Raw genomic sequence first — 18406 nt, forward strand, 5'->3', positions numbered from 1 at the left:
GGCCGCACGCTCTTGGAAGCCAGAGCCCTCAGCTCTCAGCAGCCTCAGAAGCGAAGCCAGGGTGTCTGGGAGGCTGCTCTGATTCCCCTGGATAGAAGGAGTGCAGGGGCCTCTATCTGAACGCCTGAGCGGGCATGGCCTCTTGGGAGACCCAGTAGGGGATGGGTGTGGACAGGGGGAAGTGGGGGACGCAGGTCCTCCTGGCTTGACACTTGTTCTTCAAGGGCCCTGGTGAGGAGCCGGCCCTCCGACGGCAGAAATGTGCGAGGGACGCTTTCGGGGGGCCTCCTCACACCCTCCGCTGCCAGCTCACAGACAAGTCAGCTGAGTGGCTGGGGGGGACGGTGGGAACTGTTTTCCTTCCTTGACCTTTCAAGTGAGCCCGACATGGGCGGCCGGCTGGGACTTCCAGGCTGGGCTGTGACGGGAGCTCAGGCGAGGGCCATGGGCTTGGAGCTGGGGCTGAGGTACACGGAAGGGCCCGCGGGGGCCGCGGGGGGCGTGGGCTCCAGCTCCATGAAGGCCGAGTAGAGAGTGGTGAGTTGCAGGTCGCCCAGCGCTCCTGAGGCCCCATTCCCTGCGGGGGCCAAGTCACCCACCACACTGCCCGTCTCTGCCAGGCAGGGCCCTGGGGGGAAGCAGTGGGGAGGCGGCGGCGGCGGAGGCATGGAGGATGGCGTTGGGGACGAGGTCACCAGTACCAAGGGGTCGAGGGCCAAGCTGTCATCCTTCAGCTGTTCCCACAGGTTCCCTGGTTGGGGGAGAGAACAGGCATCACTGGGAGGCACCAAAGGGTCCTCACTGGGGCTGGAGCGATAGCACAATGGGGAGGGTGTTTGCCTTTCATGTGGCCGACCCGGGTTCAATTCCCAGCATCCCATATGGTCCCCCAAGCACCCCCAGGAGTGATTCCTGATTGCAAAGCCAGGAGTAACCCCTTGAACATTGCCGGGTGTGACCCAAAAAGCAAAAGCAAAAAAAACCCAAAAAAACAAAAACAAAAACAAAAAAACAAAGGGCCCTCACCGCTCACCAGTTCTACATTCTCACAAGCCAATGAGGGTCATACTGGGGTTGCGCTGGGAATGGGGGATTCCTTGGAGATTCAGCTCAGCACCTCATCCACACGAAGCCCGCGCTCCCTTGCTGAGCTGTAACCCCAGCCCAAGGACAGCTGCCATGTTCCCTAGGGGACCTGACACTATCTATCACCCAGATCCTGGCTCTAGTTGTGTGATCCCAGGCAGGGGCTGACCCTTTCTGGTTCTTCCTGTCATGTAGCATGGTTGGAAAGCCACAGTCCAGAATCTTCCAGATGGAGCTTCCTCTGTTTGTTTGTTTGTTTGTTTTGAGGGTGTGTGTGGAGGGTGAAGGACTTGAGGTTTGTGGATGGAAGAGTAGCTGCAGCCGTGGGGTGCTCAGAGGTTGATCTGGGCACCAAGGGGGTCAGATGTGCATCCCAGATCAAGCACCCCTTGGCAGTGGACTGATGGACCCCATAACTGCTTTCCCGGGGCTTCTTCACCATTGTGGCCCAGTGATGTGAGCAGAGACCAGAAACACCTCTGGCTCGGGGGCAGACAGCACTGCCACCTGAGGCCCCTCTTTGTGTTTTGGGGCCTACATTGCGGTAGGTCAGGTTCTGGGGCTCCCGCATCACAGGCCATGGGGGCTGGACTAGATCCTGGATTGAGCGGGACTTCCCAGCTCTCAGCCCTCCTCTGCCTCTTGCTAGCTCCTAAGCTTGGTCGACTTGCCTGAAACAGCCTTCACTGTCTGGCAGCTCTATGACCCATTGAGAGAGCACACGGGAGAGACAGATGCCTGATGGCTAGGCGGGGCTCACACTCACGGGTGGAGCTCAACTCTCCCCTATCGGACAGGGGGCACAGGTTTAGTTGTAGGTTTCCAATGATAATTTTTTTTTATGTAGGAGTACTGCTATTTATTCAGCCACTGATTAGCTGATTGAATTGGGCATGAACTCCACTCCAATGATAATTTTTTAAGATCTGAGCCCTCTCCCCATCAGACTGGGCATGGCCCCTCCCCTGTTTATGGGTGTTTCTCCCCAGGCATAGAGAGGGTCTGGGGCCCAGGCCACAGCCTCCAACAGATCCCAGATTCCAGGCTCCAGACCTCCTGTGGTCACGACCAGGACCTGGGGGTGCCTTGGAGTTTCAGTGTGAATGGTGGGCTGGGTCACGTCCAGAGATGGAACAGGCAGCATGAATGGCATAGGCAGACCCTCTCCCTGCACTCGGCTCTAGGATTTGCAGGGCTCTGTGTGTGTGTGTGTGTGTGTGTGTGTGTGTGTGTGTGTGTGTGTGTTCCATGGGGATGGGGGGAAGGTAGGGTTGAATAGGGGGTGGGGCGATCTTGCTGCTCTTTCTGCATTGAAAGATGGTCTCTGGGGGCCAGGGAGATGGCTCAATGGGCTGGAGCACATGTTTTTCATTCAGGAACCCCAGGTTTGATCCCTGGCACTACATGGGCCCTTGAGTACAGAAAGCACATGGAGATGACCTAAAACCCCAAACTAGACAAAACAAAAGATGAGGGCCAGAGAGACAGTACAGCGGGTAGGGTGTTTGCCTTTCACAAATCCAACCCACATTCAATCCCCAGCATCCCATAAGGTCCCCCAAGCACCACCAGGAGTAATTCCTGAGTGCAAAGTCAGGAGTAATCCCTGAGCATCTCTGGGTATGACCCCAAAAGCAAAAAACAAAACAAAACAAAACAAAAAACCAAAGATGAATTCTGATGGCTAGGGGTATGGCTCAGTATGGCTTTGAGGGTTGGGGATAAAGCACACGGCTTGCACGTGTGAGGCCCTGGATTCAATCTCTAGCACCACCAAAGAAAAACAGAAAAGAAAAAGAGGAAGCCAGAGTGATAGCACAGAGGGGAGGGCTTTTGCCTTGCACGTGGCCGACCTGGGTTCAACCCCAGCATCCCTGAGCACCACCAGGAGTAATTCCTGAGTGCAGAGCCAGGAGCAATCCCTGAGCATCACTGGGTGTGGCCCTAAAAAAAAAGCAGAAAACAAAACAAGGAAAAGAAAAGAAATATTGGGCCGAGGGGAGGAGGGAGAGGGGAGAAACAAAATGTAAACTATGAGATAAAGCAATTGAGTTTGGAGTGCACTGTTTGGTCCTTTAGGCAGATCAGGAACTGAGTGGGGTATGATGGTGGGGTCACGTGTTCACAGGTGCCAGAGAGGAGGCCGGGACAATCTTCTTTGCTCCTTGTGAACCCCTGCTGGCTAGGCATGTCACTGTTTGATTAAGGTGCAATCTGCAGCCAGAAGGCTGGGGAAGAAAGCTTACTGCTGGGGTGCCTCTCCACTACCTCCCCTCCCCAAGTCCCACTCACCCTGGAAGTCAAAGTCAGTGAGAGAGGGGTTGATGGCGTCCAGGTCTGTGCCCAGGTCCCCGTCGGGCAACAGTGCGTCATGCATGGTCCGGGCCGGGGAAGGCTCTGCCAGCAACTTGGCACTGTGGCTGGGGGGAGTATGGGCAGGCAGAGGTGAGTCCTGCGGGGTGCCGGGCTGGGCCCGCAGCTCCAGGTGCCCGTCTGGCTGTGGGAACAGTGGCTGTGGAGGTCCAGGGGGCGCCAGGCCTGGTGAGAGGTGCGAGTATGTCTGCCCATAGCAGGAAGGTGCGTGGCCCCCGAGTAGGTCCTGCAGGGGGTTCTTGCCAGGGAGGGGGCCCGGAGTGGGATGGAGAGAGTGCAGCGGCTGGGGTAGCCCGACTGGGGGGACCAGGGGCCGGATGGGCCCTGAGCCTGGCAGGCCCGGGGGCGGGCAGCTCAGCAGCGGGGAACCCAGCTTCTCCCTCTTGTCTCCAATGAGGCTGTCCAGTTCTTCTGAAAAGGCCCAAGAGAGAGGGTTACCATGAGACCTTCCCTCAAGACCCTCCCAGGTCCCACCAAGCCCTGGACCCCTCTCTCGGGCACTTCGCTTGGTCATTTATTCTCTGGGCTCAGCGTCTGTCTCCCGGCCCATGGTATCTCACCCTTCCGGGCAGTGCCGCCCACCGCACCTGGCTTGGCCATGCTTTTGCGCACGGCGATGGGGTCTTTCCTCTTCCATTTCTGCAGCTCCTCCTGCATCTTGTCGATCTTGGCCGGGTTGAGGGCCCATAGGCAGCCCTTTCGGGAGGAACTTCCCGACTTGTTCTCCACCTTCTCAAAGCACTTGTTGAGAGACAGGTTGTGGCGAACGGAGTTCTTCCAGCCGTCAGGCGCCGTCTGCCAGAGCAAGACAATGACTCGGGCTGGGCACGGGCAGCCAAGGCTGACTTGGGGCTCTGGAAAACTCTTTGCCCTCTGGGCACAGAACACCTCCCCACTCTGTGGGTGTTTGTCCTCCTGAGCGTATCAGAGGACACTTGGCTGCTACCTTTGTCCTGTCCTTGCCCTGGCCCATCCTTCAGGGAGTCATCAAGGTCATTCATCAGCGGGTCCCTGAGCCCCTCCCCTTTGGAGCTGGACCATCCCTACACTCAAGCTGGGGTCCTCTGTGGAAAGGGAACTCACTCCTGTGTGGCCACCTGTGCTGGAAAATGCTCTTCATTTTGGGAGCCACGCCCAGCAGTGTTCAGAGGCGCCCCCTAGCTTGGTGCTTGGGGGGGTCTCTCCTTACATGGGGAGCCATGTGGTATCAGGGCTCAACCCCCGACTTCCGGCTGGTGAAGGACGTGCTCCAGCAGGCTGAGCTCTCTCGCTTCTGGGAAATGCTCTACTCCTGGGGCTGTCTCATTCCCGCTGGGGCAAACGTGGGAAAAAAGACGGTGGGGGTTGCACCTCCCTCCGTGTGTCCCAGGGGGCTGGCTGCCTGCTGTGGGTCTGTGAGTTCCTCTCAGTGAGGGCATGTGTGTCCCTGAGGGTGAGACTGTGTGAGAAAGTCTCCCTGGGTGTGTGTGGGGAGAGGGGAACTCACGGTTGTGTGTGTGTGTGTGGGTGTGGGGGTGTGAGTGTTCACATGAGCATGCCCGGGGGGCGTGTCCCGGTGGGGAGGCCAACCCTCAGGCAGGGGGTGCTCGTGCCAACAGAATAAACAGCCATTAGGAGGCCCGGTCACGCTGCCAGTGCAGTAATTGTGCCCAGGGAGGGTTGTAAAAACCATTAAGCTGACTCAGTGGGGTGAGAGGCGGTGGCGGGGTGCCACTGGGGTCCCGTCACAGACCCTCTACCCCAGCTCTGTGTGGGGCTCTCACGGGCTGGGGGCGGAAGGGGCTGAGTGCAGGGGGCACCCGCAGCTGGTCGGTTGGGCCTCCGTCCCATTCCCCTGGCTCCTCTCCCTTTCAGCTTCCAATTTCTGCTTAATGAGGGGCGGCCACTCCCTCCTCCCCGGCTCACTTGCCTCAGGGCCAGCCAGGCTGAATCACACCCCAAGAACTGGGCCCCGGTGCCAGCGTCCCTGTACGGTGCTGGCAGGACCTGTAGGGTTTTCTCAGGGGCCGCTGACCCTGTGAGGGGGCTGGTTGGGGTGACCCTCAAGGTTCTCAGGGCCACGAGGAAAGATTCTTGAGCCATTGCTGACAGTACATCCTTAACTCCCAGGACAGTCCCCATGAGGCGTCAAGGCTGTGTCGCCTGCTGGGCAGAGTTAATGGGCACTGGGCCCTTTTATGGCCCCATAAACGGGTGACTTGGGAAGATCAGGGCAGCCCCCACCCCAGTCACTTCCTGTTTGGAGGAGGGATGGTCAGCACCAGCAATTATGTCCAGTGGCTGGCTACTTCCCCCGTCCCACAGCCCTGACTCACTGCGCGAGAGGACGCCCACCTCAGCTGCTTTGGGCATGAGCGAAGCCCACCTCAGGGGTCATTCTGCCCTGGCCCAGAAAAATAACCTTCAAGTTGGGAAGGAGAGAGAGAGGCGGGGATGGTGTGGGAGGGGGGAGGTGGAGGATCTCGAAATGAATTCCTTACGGGGTCAGAGAGGAACTCTCAGTCCTGGAAACAAACTGTGCTGCTGAGTTCAAGTTGACCATTTTACAGATTGGGAAACTGAGGTCCAGAGAAGACAGGGCCTAGACTGTAGATCACACAAGGAGGCCATGATGCACCCAGACTCCAGCCCTGTTCCCTGGTGATGGGCCCTGCCCAGGTCACCCCATAGAGCCGGCTTCACCCTCTGGGGCCCAGCCCAGCCTAACAGATGCTTTCTCTCTGAAGTCAAACGTAAACTGGGGATGAGGGAGTGATGCAACTGGCTAGGAACAACAACTGGAACCAAAAAAAAAAAAGCTGTTAGACCTCTTCACTCTTCAGCCTCATAAAACAGGGATTACACGGCTCCCAGGAAAAATAATTAAGCCAGGAAGATGAGATGCTTGGTGGGGAGGGGCTGGGGGCTGGGCCGGGAGTTGCAGGGAGGGAAGGCTGAGAGTGGCTAAGGGCCCACATTTCCCTGAAGAACCCCCCCCCCCACCTGAAAACTTTGAGGGGCTAGAGAAAGTGCCAGGTTCCTGGCCTGCTGGGGCTGGGACAGCTGTGGTTACCTACTTCGAAACTTCTAGAATTTCAGTGGCAACTCTGGTCCCTAATCTCCCTGCCGTGCTTTCGCTCTCTTGGGCATCACACTCCAGCCACCTCTGGGGGCACTTCACAGAGAAGGACCTTGTTTGTCAGCCTCTGGGGATAGGGGTTGGGGAGGGGGTGGAGGGGTGGAGGGGCAGGAGTCAGCCACCAGCAGGGGGAGCTGAATCCGGGTTCCTTGGTTTCGGTGCCTGCCCTAGACTTGGGTAGCGACCACCTTGGAGAAGGCCTCAAGCTCTGATGGGGGGCGGAGGGGAGATGAGGAGAGGGGACGGGAGTGGGGGAGCGAGTGTTCGGCAGATCCCCGGAAGCCCCCCTTGCCAGCGACAAGCAGCAACTGTAGCTGGGAAGGTGGGGTGAGCCAACCAGTTCCCTGGGACACTGAGAGCCGCCGGTGGAGCCCACACCCGCTTTCTGGAAGAACCACGACCGAGCTGCCGCCCACAGAGGCAGATCTAATCTCTGTGTGGAAGGCACCGGATTCTGCAGGCTACCATGCCAGGTCCCCTGGTGGGGCTGGCTCCTGCCTGGACCCCTCCTGCTCTGTACATCCTGGTTCAGTGCTGGATCTCCCTGAACTATCTACTGCTTTGTGTGTGTGTGTGTGTGTGTGTGTGTGTGTGTGTGTGTGTGTGTGTGTGTGTTCGGTGGAGGATCCTCAGAGCCTCTCAGGACAGATGAGTTCTTCTCCCAGCAGAAAGTCAGATCCAGCCTATTAGGGTAACCGAGGGCGCATTTTGGGTTCTCTGCCCGTCCCCAGCACCTTGAACTCTGAAGGGGGAGGATTTCCTTCCCACCTGCCCACGCAGCCCCTGGCTCCTGACAGGCTGGGCTGAGGGCTGAGGGCTGGGCTGTGGGGTGCGGGGCTTACCTTGAAGTAAGGAAAGTGCTCCGTCATAAAGTTGTAGATCTCGCTGACAGGAAGGCTCCCAGTTTTACTGTTCTTAAGGGCCATGAAGATGAGGATGCTGCAGAGAGAAAGTCCTGGGGCTCTGAGCTTCCACCATCCCAGGGCCCCCTCATCTTGGGGACGGGGTTGGCTCTCGGGGAGTTTTAGGGGAAGAACTCACTGGCTAGAGGAAGGAAGTAGATGCATTCTGAGGTGGGAAAGGGAAGGAAGGAGACAGCAGCCCCCTCAGTGGACCCTGAAGTCGGGACTGAGATACGTGAAGTCCTTTATGGGGTCAGAGTGACAGCGACAGAACCCGTGCTTGAGCCACAGGGACATCACCTGCCTTAGCCATACACGGTGTGGCCTTGGGCGACAGCTGTCGCCTCTCTGAGCCCATTTCCTCAGCTTTGAAGAAAGTAATAGCTACCTCAGAAGTGGGAGGATTAGGGATGAAGGCCCTAGTGAAGGGGCGGAGGAGGGAGCACAAGAGGCTGGAGTGATGCCCTGTTCGCTGGAGACCTGGGTTCGACTCTCTGGTCCCCGAGCACCACATTAGGAGGAACCCTTGAGAACTGCTAGAAGTGACCCCCAGAGGAAAAGAAAAAAGACAATTTTTTTTTAAGGTACTCATTGCAAGGAAATTTTGGGACTAGAGAAATAGGCCATATGCGGATTAAAGTATTTGGCTTGCATTCAGCCAATCCCAGAATCAAATAAAAATAAATGAAAATAAGTTGATGGACGTGGAAGGAGAGAATGAAAGTTTCCTGAGTCCCTACAATGCACATTTCACATTATCTCACTTAACTCTCACAAAGACCTGTTCTTCCCCCCGCCCCCCCCCCCTTTTGGGGCCATACCCAGAAGTGCTCGGGGCTTACTCCTGCCTCTGTGTTCAGGGATCACTCCTGGAGGATTCAGTGATCATATGGGGTGCTGGGGATCAAACCCGGGTCAGCCCCATGCAAAGCAAGCATCTGCCCTACTGTGCTATCTCTCTAACTCCCTACTTCTTCTTTTTAAACATTTGAATAAACAGAGGCTCAAAGAGGCCAATGGACTTGTCAGAGGGGGTCACAATAACGAAGTCCCGTGCCTGGACTTTAACTGATTGATGGACTCGTGTCTCCATGTGCCCCCCTCTACCTCCAACCCTGCTTCCCCCCTCTCTGGGCTCCTTGTTCTTCCCCGGAACTCACTCTGCCATGACTGGGCCCTACAGAGGGTCCGGACTACAGGAGGGAGAGAGTCACTACAGGGGGATACTTGGAAGTTCCAGGGCAGGGGTCTTCCTGCTGGGTGGGGTGCTGCAGCCAGGCACCTACACCCCATCCTGAGGTGGCACCTGGTTTGACAGATGCCGAATAACCGAGTCACATCCCTCACTGAGTTCCAGGAGAGCGTTGGGGATGGGGCTCCTCTGGTGGTCTGGGGAGGGAAGGACGTGAGCATCACCCTGAAACTCTAGTCCTAGGCCCTAAGTTCCATGATGTTAGAACTTGGTGGGTGCAGTCCAGAGCAGAGGCCTGTGCTGAATGGAGCCACAGGTGTTGCTCCCCAGGACTGGAGGAGAGGTCAGAGGTTATCTTATCTCTACCCCTCTCCCTGTTTGCATGTGGAGTTCTCTCTCCAGCATCCTCTCAAAGTGCATTGGGTCTGACAGCTGCCTCCTGTTACCCGTAGGCCGGGATTCCGTGCCTCAGTTTCCCTTGGAGTCCTCTTTTCTCCCCTGCTCCCCTCCTAGTTGTGTGGGAACCTTACCTGTAGGAGTATATCGGCTTTGGGAAGAGAGGCTGGTGCCCATCGGTGCTGGCCTGCGGGGCGATGCGCTGGTACGGATAGTGAGAGGAACCCAGGTAGGGTACAGGGTAGCTGCCGCCACCTGGTGAGTACTGTCGGGGTCAAAGGGCAGGGTGGTTGCCATGGTAACGGGTCTTCCTAAGAAGCCAGTTCTCCCACCCCATGCCATTTTGAACATCCAGAGGGGAGCTGAGGCTGCTTAGAGTCTCCCCTCCCTTGGGGTGTTCTCTACCTGTCCCCGCTTGGCAGGATGTCCGAGGGGCCTGCCCTGGGGTATGGGCATCTGAGGGTCTGTGAGACCCACATGCCAGAACCAAAGCCTCTCCACGCTTCCATCCCTAGGCCCTGTGACTCCTCTGGTTGTCATGGAGATGCCGAGATCCCTGGCTGGGTTGGAGAGAGAGAGGGGTGCCCTGGCCTCCGTACCCTACCAGGCAGGTGCTCCCCGCCTCCTCTGCATCTCCTGGAGCTGCTGGGCCGGAAGTGGGGTGTCCAGCCTGGGCGTTTGCTGGGCACTGCCACCTTTTATGAGTTTCAGTGGCTCTTTGAAAGGGCTGGTCACGGTGGTGGGCAGGTGGGGGTAGGAGGTGGTTTTACGGCAAAGGGAGTGGCTGCGGTGCCAGGGAGGGCGTTTTATGGAGGCGAGGGGGGGCAGGCGACTCTGACTCCCCCAGCTGCTCCAGGCTGAAGGGCTCTTTCCAGGTCACCGAGAGACACTTGGTGCCTGAGTCACCCTCTCTCCAGGCTCCATAAAGCCCTGGGTGCGGCCATCTTGTTTGAGGAAGGGGTGCAGGACGCAAAGTGCCTCTGAACAGGGCTTGGCACGGCCAGGTCACCGGAAACCTGGTCGCCCCTTCCTTTCCCCTGTGGGCTGCCTCAGGGACACCCCTCGACCTGGGCTCAGGCAGTGAGACTCAGGGTGGCGTCTGCCATCCTAGCCAGCACCTTGGTGGATGAGAAGGACCTCACCCGTGTCCCCTTTGCTTCCCCCCATAAAGCCGGCAGCCTCACCACCCCCCACCCCATGTGCCCGTCTCCCGGCTCGGCCAAGATCAGGGCCGATGCCAAAGAGCTGGGAGCAGAACCTGCTCCACAGGCACAGCCTGTCCCAGTGCCAGGCTGCAGGTGGATGGAGCCGGGCGCTGGGCAAGCCACTTGCTCCGTCTTGCCCAGCAACTCCAGGGAGCTGCCTGGCTGCTCTGGGGCTCTTTTCTTTCTTTCTTTTTTTTTTCTTTTTAAAAAAATGTCTATCCTGTGCCATCATGGGCAATCTCTTGGCAAGCTGCACCTTGGGTGGTGCTGAGGCTGGGCAGAGTCATGGGGAAGAGGGAAAGGGCCAGAAACGCTGGGGACTTAGAGCTATGGGGGGTGGGTGGGGGGCAGTGTCTCCTTAGCCTGGCCTGGCCCCCAGACCACAGAGGTTAAAGACTAAAGAGCACAGAGTGAGGCGGGGGCTGAGGGCTGTTCCCTCATAGCTGCCTGGCATTGTACCCCTGGCTCCTTTCCCCTCCTTCCTCCCTTCCTGGGTCTATCTCAGCCCCCCCGCACCCCCCCGCACACACACTATTTCTCACACACCTCTCAGGCTTGCCAGGCCTCACATGAGCCCTATCCTTACTTTCTTCCCTTCCCATGAACCACTGCGCCCAGCAGGGGGGTCAAGTTTGCTCATGCCCCCACCCGAAGAAAAATGCCCAAATGCCCCAGACCCACCCACCTGGTGGAAGGGGGGCTGGGAGGGACAGTACATGTGCTGCAGGGGGGGCTGGTAACAGTACATCCCAGGACCGCTGTCCAGAGCAGGGGGCTTGACCTTGACCTCTGATCCCTGCAGGAAGAAAGAGCAGATGAGTTGGCTGGGCCTTATTTTCTTCCTACCTTTTTTTCTCCTACCTTTTTTGTGTAAGTCTCGAAACATACATAAAGGCAACCCCTACTCTTACCCCTGTGCCCTGTGGTTCTGTCTCCCTAAGGCTCATTCTTGGGGGCGAGAGAGATCTTACGGTAGGTAGGGTGTTTGCCTTGAACGTGGCCGCCCTGGGTGTGATCCCAGCACTGTATAGGGTCCTCCAAGGCCCACCAGGAGTGATCGCTGACACCGAACCAGGAGCAAGCCCTGAGCACTGCTGGGTGTGGCCACAAAGCCCAAAGCACAAATCAATCACTCCAAAGCTCATTGTCAGAGGACAGAGCAGAAAAAGAAATCTTCCAAAGGGCACTCAGCAGCTGAGTGGGATCCAGGCACAGTGCTCCCCCCTCCCCCCTGCTCCTCCTTGCAGCAAGAGGCTGAGACGAGGCTGTCCGGACCTCACGAGGCTGCAGGGGCACAGAGATTGCCCTGGACTGACTCCTCGGGCAGAGCCTGACCCTACGTGCCAAGACTGCCCCAGAGTCCGGCTGCTGGCTTAGAGGCCCTGGCCTCTCAGAGCACAAGTGCCAAGCACACCCTTCAAATGGCTGCCCTAGAGTTCCCACCGGGAGCCATGCGAAGGGGGACACAGGAAGTGGCCGGATGGGTTGTTCTAGCAGGGCCCCAGGCCACTTCCTCTTGTGCTGAACATCCGTCTAGAGAGGTTCTCTGCAGGGGACCAGCCAGTCCTCACAGCTCAAAACCATGCCCAGCTCAGAACCTTTTCCCCGCACTGGGAAGGTCCGGAGTCCCCCAGTCTCAAGGAGTCAGCCATGATTGCAGTGGAAACACAGAAACCAACTCCCCATCAGTTCTAAGCCCAGCACGGGATTCCCAGGGCCAGCTCAGAGCTCAACCCTGAGTAGGGACAAGACTAGCACGGCTAGTACAAATCAGGGCCCTGGGGACTCTCCTAGGGGCGCCCAGGGGGGCTGAGATCTAGGCCCGAAGTGTCCTATTAAAGGTGAACTGTTTCTGCATGTGCCCTGGGGTTGCTGATGCTGAGATTGCCATAATCACTGAATCTCAGGCCTGGAAGGGCCAAGAGGACTGTGTCCAACCCCCTCATTTGGCAGATAATGGGGCTGAGTCCACAGCAGGGAAGGGATATGCTGGAGATCAGGCAAGAGAACCAGGGATCTGTGGGGGCGTGGTGGTGGGCCCCTGCTCTGCACAGAGGGAATGTGTGGGTTCAGATCTTCGCCCCTGTCTCAGCCCTGCCTCATACAAACCTAGGTCTTGGACAAATCTCTTGGCCTCAATGGAAGCTCAGTTTTCCCATCTGCAAGATGGGAACAATAGCAACACTCTCCCCCACCCCTCTCTGTATTTTTATTTAAAAGGTAAAGGTAAAGGCCCTCCCGTTGTTCGTCGATTTGCTCGAGCGGGCCCAGTAACGTCTCCATTGGAGACTTTGTTGTTACTGTGTCTGGCATATCGAATACTCTCGGTAGCTTGCCGGGCTCTCCGAGAGGGGCAGAGGAATTGAACTTGGGTCGGCCATGTTGGCTGCGTGCAAGGCAAATGCCCTACCGCTGTGCTATCGCTCTAGCCCAAGGTAGGAGCGATAGCACAGCGGGTAGGGCGTTCGCCTTACAAGCGGCCAACATGGTCGACCCGAGTTCTATTCCTCCGCCCCTCTCGGAGAGCCCAGCAAGCTACCGAGAGTATTCGATATGCCAGACACAGTATTTTTATTTATTAATTTATTTTAATTGGCAGTGCTAGGACGGCGGGGCCAAGCCTGTGCTCTTCTGCTCTCTACTGCTCAGCTCTTATCTCTCCGTCCCAGGAGCAGTGGGAACTCCTCGTGGGGGAGGTTGTGAGGATGAAATGGGGTGCTTGAGAGAAAGCACATGGTAAAGTGATCGGGGCAGACACCGAGTGGACAGGAGCTGGGTGGGGGTGGGATGGGTGTGACCTCACAACGGGTTGCTTCATAGGGCAGAAGACATCAAAAGGCACCAAATGAGAAGGAGTAGGGGCCCAACCCACTGCTCTGGCCTGGGAAACATTTGTTGGGGGCATCCTTGGGGATAGAATGGAAATGTATTTAGAATTGAGGTGAGGGTGGGGAGAAGCCACAAGCAGCCGCTGAGCCTGGAGCACTGTTCCCTTTAGCATTCTTCCTGAGGCATCAAGGCTATGAGGCAGGTACTAAGATTCAGAGAGGCTAAGTAACTTTCCCAAGGTCACCCAGCTTGTGGGGATGGTTGTGGAGACACCATCTGAGATGCTTTCAAGGTATTTACATATATCAGGCCCCACTTGTGAAGGGTCTTTTGAGAAGACATCCATCATCTCTCAACTCTGCGGATGCTTTAGAGGGAATCCTATGCTCTGGGGCTCCTTCCTAAACCCTTTCTCTTTTTGCTTTTTGGGGCACACCCAGTGATGTACAGGGGTTACTCCTGGTTCATGCACTCAGGAATTACTCCTGGCCGTGCTCGGGAGATCATATGGGATGCTGGGAATTGAACCCGGGTTGGGCTGTGTGCAAGGTTCTACCCGCTGTGCTATCGCTCCAGCCCCTTAAACCCTTTCTTTTGACTTCTGGAATGTGTTTTTTCTTCTCACATTTGCATAGGGGCGTGTAGGTCTGCCTGGGGATTCTGGACACTTAAACAAACTCAGAGAAGCCATCACAACTAAACTCCTGACTCAGGAGCCTCTGGGAAGCTGCCAGCTTCCTCAGCCCCCTCTGTCTCGCCCACCTCGGCCCCTTCATGCCGGTCCAGGCTAGCAACCCTGCCAGAGGCCTTGAAGGCCCAGAAGGGAGCCAGGACACCCTTTGTCTCCAGGCCAGCTGCTACTCCGGAAGAAAGACCTGCATAGGGAGAGCAGGGGGCTTAGAGCTCAGATGACTCAAGGAGCTGAGGTTGCCCCCCAGTCGCCAGGTACTCACCAGGATTTGGGGGCTGTGCTCTTGGCTGGGGTAGGGGAGCCCGTTGCACCAGGCCTCTGCTGAGAAGCTGGGCAGGAAGGCCTCAGTCTCCCCCACTTCCACGGGGATTTCCTCGAAGGCCTCCAGTGCTCCCAGAGTCTTAAAGGGGTGTCCCTCGAGGGCCAGGGCTGTCTGGGCCTCGGGGAAGACGTCTTCATGGAAATGCCGCTTGTAGGGATGGAAGGGCACGTGGCCACCCTTGAGGAAACGCCCGGGGCTGTTTGCTGGGCCCCCCTCAAAGCCAAAACCCGGGTACTTGTCTGAGGGTGAGAGCCGGAAGGGGCCCGGGCCAGGCCCTGCTGGGCAGTGGCCCTGAACTTGTTCGGGTCCTGGAGATGCAACGCTGGGGCTATGGGGGGGCAGCGAGGGTGCCCTCTCTGGAGGACCGTCGGGCACGAACGAGGAGCAGCTGTAGCCGGCATGCTTCTGGGGCGACAGAGGAGAGAGTGTGAGTAGATGCAGCAGATCCTGCTCTGTGCGAGTGCAGGAGGTCTTTGGGGGGCTCGGGGGGACCCAGGTTAATGACAGAGGACAGCAGGGAGTGCTCCCCGGTAGCCCCTGATTCGAGCATGCCACTCTCTGTGTGGGAGGGGTGCGGGGGGATGTTCTGGGACACACCTCATGCTACCCCCAATTCGGGCTTGGGCTCACTCCCGGCAGGGCTAGGGACTGAACCCGGGCCACTGCTTCCTCTGCACACTAGCCCATTGGCTCTCCCTCCACTCTCAAGCATGTTGCTCTGGACCCTGACCCAGGAAAGCCCCCAGCCCAGGGGAAGCAGAAGTCACAGCTGAACTCGTCTGGGTTTTGGAGTCAGAGTCTTACTGACTTGAGTGGGGGTTGGTTTGCAGATCCTGGGAGTTTTCGTGAGCAGGGTGGTGGGCTGGGCTAGACCGTGCATGGGAACCAGGTGGCTGGAGGTACTTACGCTCTGTGGTGCAGGGGAGCCTGGGAGGCCGGGCGCCTGCATGAGGTCCCCTTGGGGCTCGCCCTCCAGGCGGGTGGGGCTTGGCAGTGTCACGTCAGACTGCGGTGGGAGAAGCGACACCATCACCCAGTCCTGGCCTCGAAGAAAGCCGGCTGCGATGAGAGTGAGGACCAGAGTCCGGGGGTGACCACCCCACACCCACCCCCTCCTCTCCCACCCCACCCCTGAGCTAGGACCAGACTCCAACAGACCCGTCCCACAATGCAAGAGAGATGGAGACAGAGACAGAGACAGAGAGAGAGACAAAGAAACAGACAGGCAGACTGACTGACAGACAGGAAGACAGTCTGACTGACAGACTGATATGTAGACAGAGACAGACAGAATGACTAACAGACAGGCTGACAGACTGATAGACTGCTATATAGACAGACAGACAGACAGGCTGACAGACAGAGACAGACTGACTAACACGCTGACAGATTGATATATAGACAGACAGACTGACAAAGACAGGCTGACTGACAAACAGACTGATATGTAGACAGACTGACAGACAGATAGGCTAACAGGCTAACAGACAAACTGATATGTAGACAGACCGATTGACAGACAGCAGTGGAACCAGGAGACAGCAGATCTCATGGGAGATGGGGCAGGAAAGAACAGAAAGGAATGAAGGAGAGAGAACAAAGGGAGCCCGTGAGGAACCGCCAGGAGTGGGGCTGGCTACCCCTGGCTCTGAGCTTAGAGGCAGGTGTGAGTTGTGGTGGCTGGGAGGCCCCAGCTCTGCCTCTGGCCCTTTGTTCCTGTCACCACAGTGAGGGACGAGGGCAGGAAACAGGGACAAAGTGGTATCCTCCTTAGAGAGGACCGGGAGCTGGAGAGGGGTCAGGCCAGGTCTAGGGTGTGCAACCCTCAGGAGAGGCTGGGCCTGTAGGGTCCCCTCGGGCCCCCGATCCTGATGACTAGAGAGGAGCCAGTGTCTGCAGGCCCCTGACACAGCAGCCCGGTGGAGGCCAGCACCGGCCTACCAGGGACCGACCAGCATGTTTCCTCCTGCGTCCTCCAAACTTCCCCAGGCCCGTGACTATAGCAGGGCCGGTTTCAACCCTTTGAAACACTCGATCATTCAGCCATGAAAGCATTCAGCTGTAAAAGCAAGGCCATGCTCACACTTGGAAGGACAAGGTCAGCACAGGAGGGCATTGTGGGAAGCGGAATAAGAGAGGAAGACAAGACTGCAAGATCTCACTGACGTGGGGGTTCTAATACAAACACAAAACCAAAACTCAATTCATTGAGTGGAGAATAGAACAGAAGTGACCAAAGGTACAACCTCTAGGTACAAACAAGGGAAGGCTCAGAGCTCACGACCCATGTGCCCGCACCCCCTGCTGCCACACAGGGAAGGCCTGAGGAGGCAAATCCTCAAAGTTCTCACTGACTGAATTTCCCTCCTCTTTCTTTTGGCCTTCAGTCTTTTCTTTTTCTCTCTCTCCTTTTTGGGGGCCACACCAAATGGGGCTCAGGGATCCTGCCGACTTGTTGCCTTGGGATCACGACTGATCCCTCATGTTAGTACTCAGGGGACCATGCGCTGCGGGGGACGGAACCCAGTGTGCAAAGGCTGCGTTCCAGCCCTCTGAGCCAGTTCCTGGGTCCTATCCTCTTCTTCTTACTGCATCTCCACAAGAAGACAGATGCGAGCTAAAGCTATTGTGACGATCATTTCACAAGATGTGGAAATCAAACCATCAGGCTGTTTGTATTCAGTCTACCATGATGCTTGTCTAATGTTTCTCAGTAAAACTGGGTAGAACATCTTGGAACTTTGCCCAGAGGGCTCTTTTCACTCAGACCTGGAATGCTAGCGAACCATGTCCCTGGCACAGCCCAGGGGCAAAGGGGATCCATTCAGAGCCCACGTAGCCCAGTGCAACCGTGAACACACTTCTGCATGCCGTCTCTTCTGGACGCTGCTGTTCTCTGGGGGCCTGCTCAGGGATGACTGCTCTGTGAGTGATCCAGAGCACGTTTGCACCAATTTCTCAGAGAAACCTTAGAAACTCCATTTTCCAGGTGAAGAAACTGACACTCTGTGATTTGTCCAAGTCACACCGCTTGTCCTTGTCAGAGGCAGACATTGAACCTAGGTCTTTCAGAGTCTGGAGTTGACCCTTCCTCCTTTGGTGTCTTTCTGGAGTGCAGGTGGGGTGAGTTGCAGGGCAGGTGACAAGTGAGAGGTGTTGTCCCCTCCCCCACCGATGTTCGGTTTTCCAGCTCATGTGCAGAGAGTTCTGGGCAAAGGGAGGGCCGGGGAGGCCCCAGGCAGGCCTTAGCCGCCCATTCTGGCCCCTCACCTTAACTAAATGCATTTTTCCCCTTCAGTTGACAGAAAGGGTTGTAGGGGCAATTTGTCCAAAGTCTCTCAAGGGATTGTCTGTGGCAAGACCAGTTGCGGGTGGAGGGGGGGGCAGGAGGGTCCCTGGGGAGGCTCTCCCGCCCCTTCCAGAGTCCACACTGCCCGTTCTCCATGTCCTGGAGCCCGCTCACTCCCAATACTAAATGTGGCGTGACCAGGGAAGCGCAGAGCTGCCGGTAACTGGACACCACGGTGTGTGGGGGGGGGCAGGCCGGTCCCTACTGATGGGGAGCAAGACAGCCCCATCCTGGCTCCGCATGACTTCCCAGCCTGGCCCCTGCTCCCTGAACAGCTCAAGCCTGCTGGCCACGCCTGCCCCCCCTCGTCCAAGGCATTCTCCAGCACCTTCAGAGGTAAGACTGGGCCCTTCCTCCTGTTCAAGGCTTCTTAAGTGCGGAGTGGGATGAGGAGGGGTTGGGGGAGGTGGGGTAGCCCTGCCCAAAGGCAGAAGAGCTTACAGTTCAGAGCCAGTGTTTTAAACGGGGGCTGACATGAGTTTACATCTCAGCGGTATCACTTTCCTGGCTTTGTGACAGAACAAACAGTAGCGTTGCCTACCTCACTTTGCTTATCTGTTTAATGGGCCCAGCTCACAGGTCATGATGAATATTCAGTGAGGGTATACGGAAAAGGTGCCCGGCACCCCGAAAGTGCCCACAGATTCATACAGACAGCTGCCTTTAACTGGGCCAGTGTGTTCGTAACCCGTGTGTGTGTTTTTATGATGATCTTGCTGCTTTGAGCCTGGCAGACTAGGGAGACAGGTGGGTGGCCCCCTGCCCAGGAGGCTGTTGCCCTGGCTAGCCATGGACTGGCAGCCTGGCCTTTGGTATCCTGGTCTGGGGGCAGAGAGGCTGCCCTGGAAGGAAGCCAGCCCAGTTCCCCTGAGACATGCACCAGAGTAGACCCCTGAGCCAAGTGGGGATGCTTTTCCCGCTCTCTGAGGGGCTGCCCTTCCCA

At 57.3% G+C, this 18406-nt stretch overlaps 1 protein-coding gene across 1 annotated transcript; it reads right to left on the reverse strand.

Annotated features, from left to right (window-relative positions):
- Positions 1 to 431: 431 nt before the first annotated feature.
- FOXN1 (forkhead box N1) lies at positions 432 to 15144 on the reverse strand. Its single transcript, XM_056126865.1, has 8 exons — positions 15022 to 15144; positions 14055 to 14519; positions 10958 to 11068; positions 9202 to 9332; positions 7420 to 7516; positions 4047 to 4254; positions 3379 to 3870; positions 432 to 751 (listed from the first exon to the last, which is right to left on the reverse strand). Exons 1-8 carry the CDS (start codon positions 15142 to 15144, stop codon positions 432 to 434), a joined length of 1947 nt encoding a protein of 648 aa, XP_055982840.1.
- Between the last annotated feature and the right edge of the window lie 3262 nt (positions 15145 to 18406).

Source organism: Sorex fumeus, unplaced genomic scaffold (genome assembly GCF_029834395.1).
Source record: "Sorex fumeus unplaced genomic scaffold, SorFum_2.1 ptg000063l, whole genome shotgun sequence".
In the NCBI taxonomy this organism is placed as follows: Eukaryota; Metazoa; Chordata; class Mammalia; order Eulipotyphla; family Soricidae; genus Sorex; species Sorex fumeus.

What these genes read in the sequence shown, in the direction of transcription:
- FOXN1 (XM_056126865.1), bottom strand. Translation starts at nt 15,144, where the DNA reads ATGGTGTCGCTTCTCCCACCGCAGTCTGACGTGACACTGCCAAGCCCC. An exon ending in AGCACTTTCCTTACTTCAAG is followed by an intron (nt 4,255 to 7,419) that starts GTAAGCCCCGCA and finishes TTGCTCTGGCAG; the next exon opens with ACGGCGCCTGACGGCTGGAA. An exon ending in CAAAAGCATGGCCAAGCCAG is followed by an intron (nt 3,871 to 4,046) that starts GTGCGGTGGGCG and finishes GGGCCTTTTCAG; the next exon opens with AAGAACTGGACAGCCTCATT.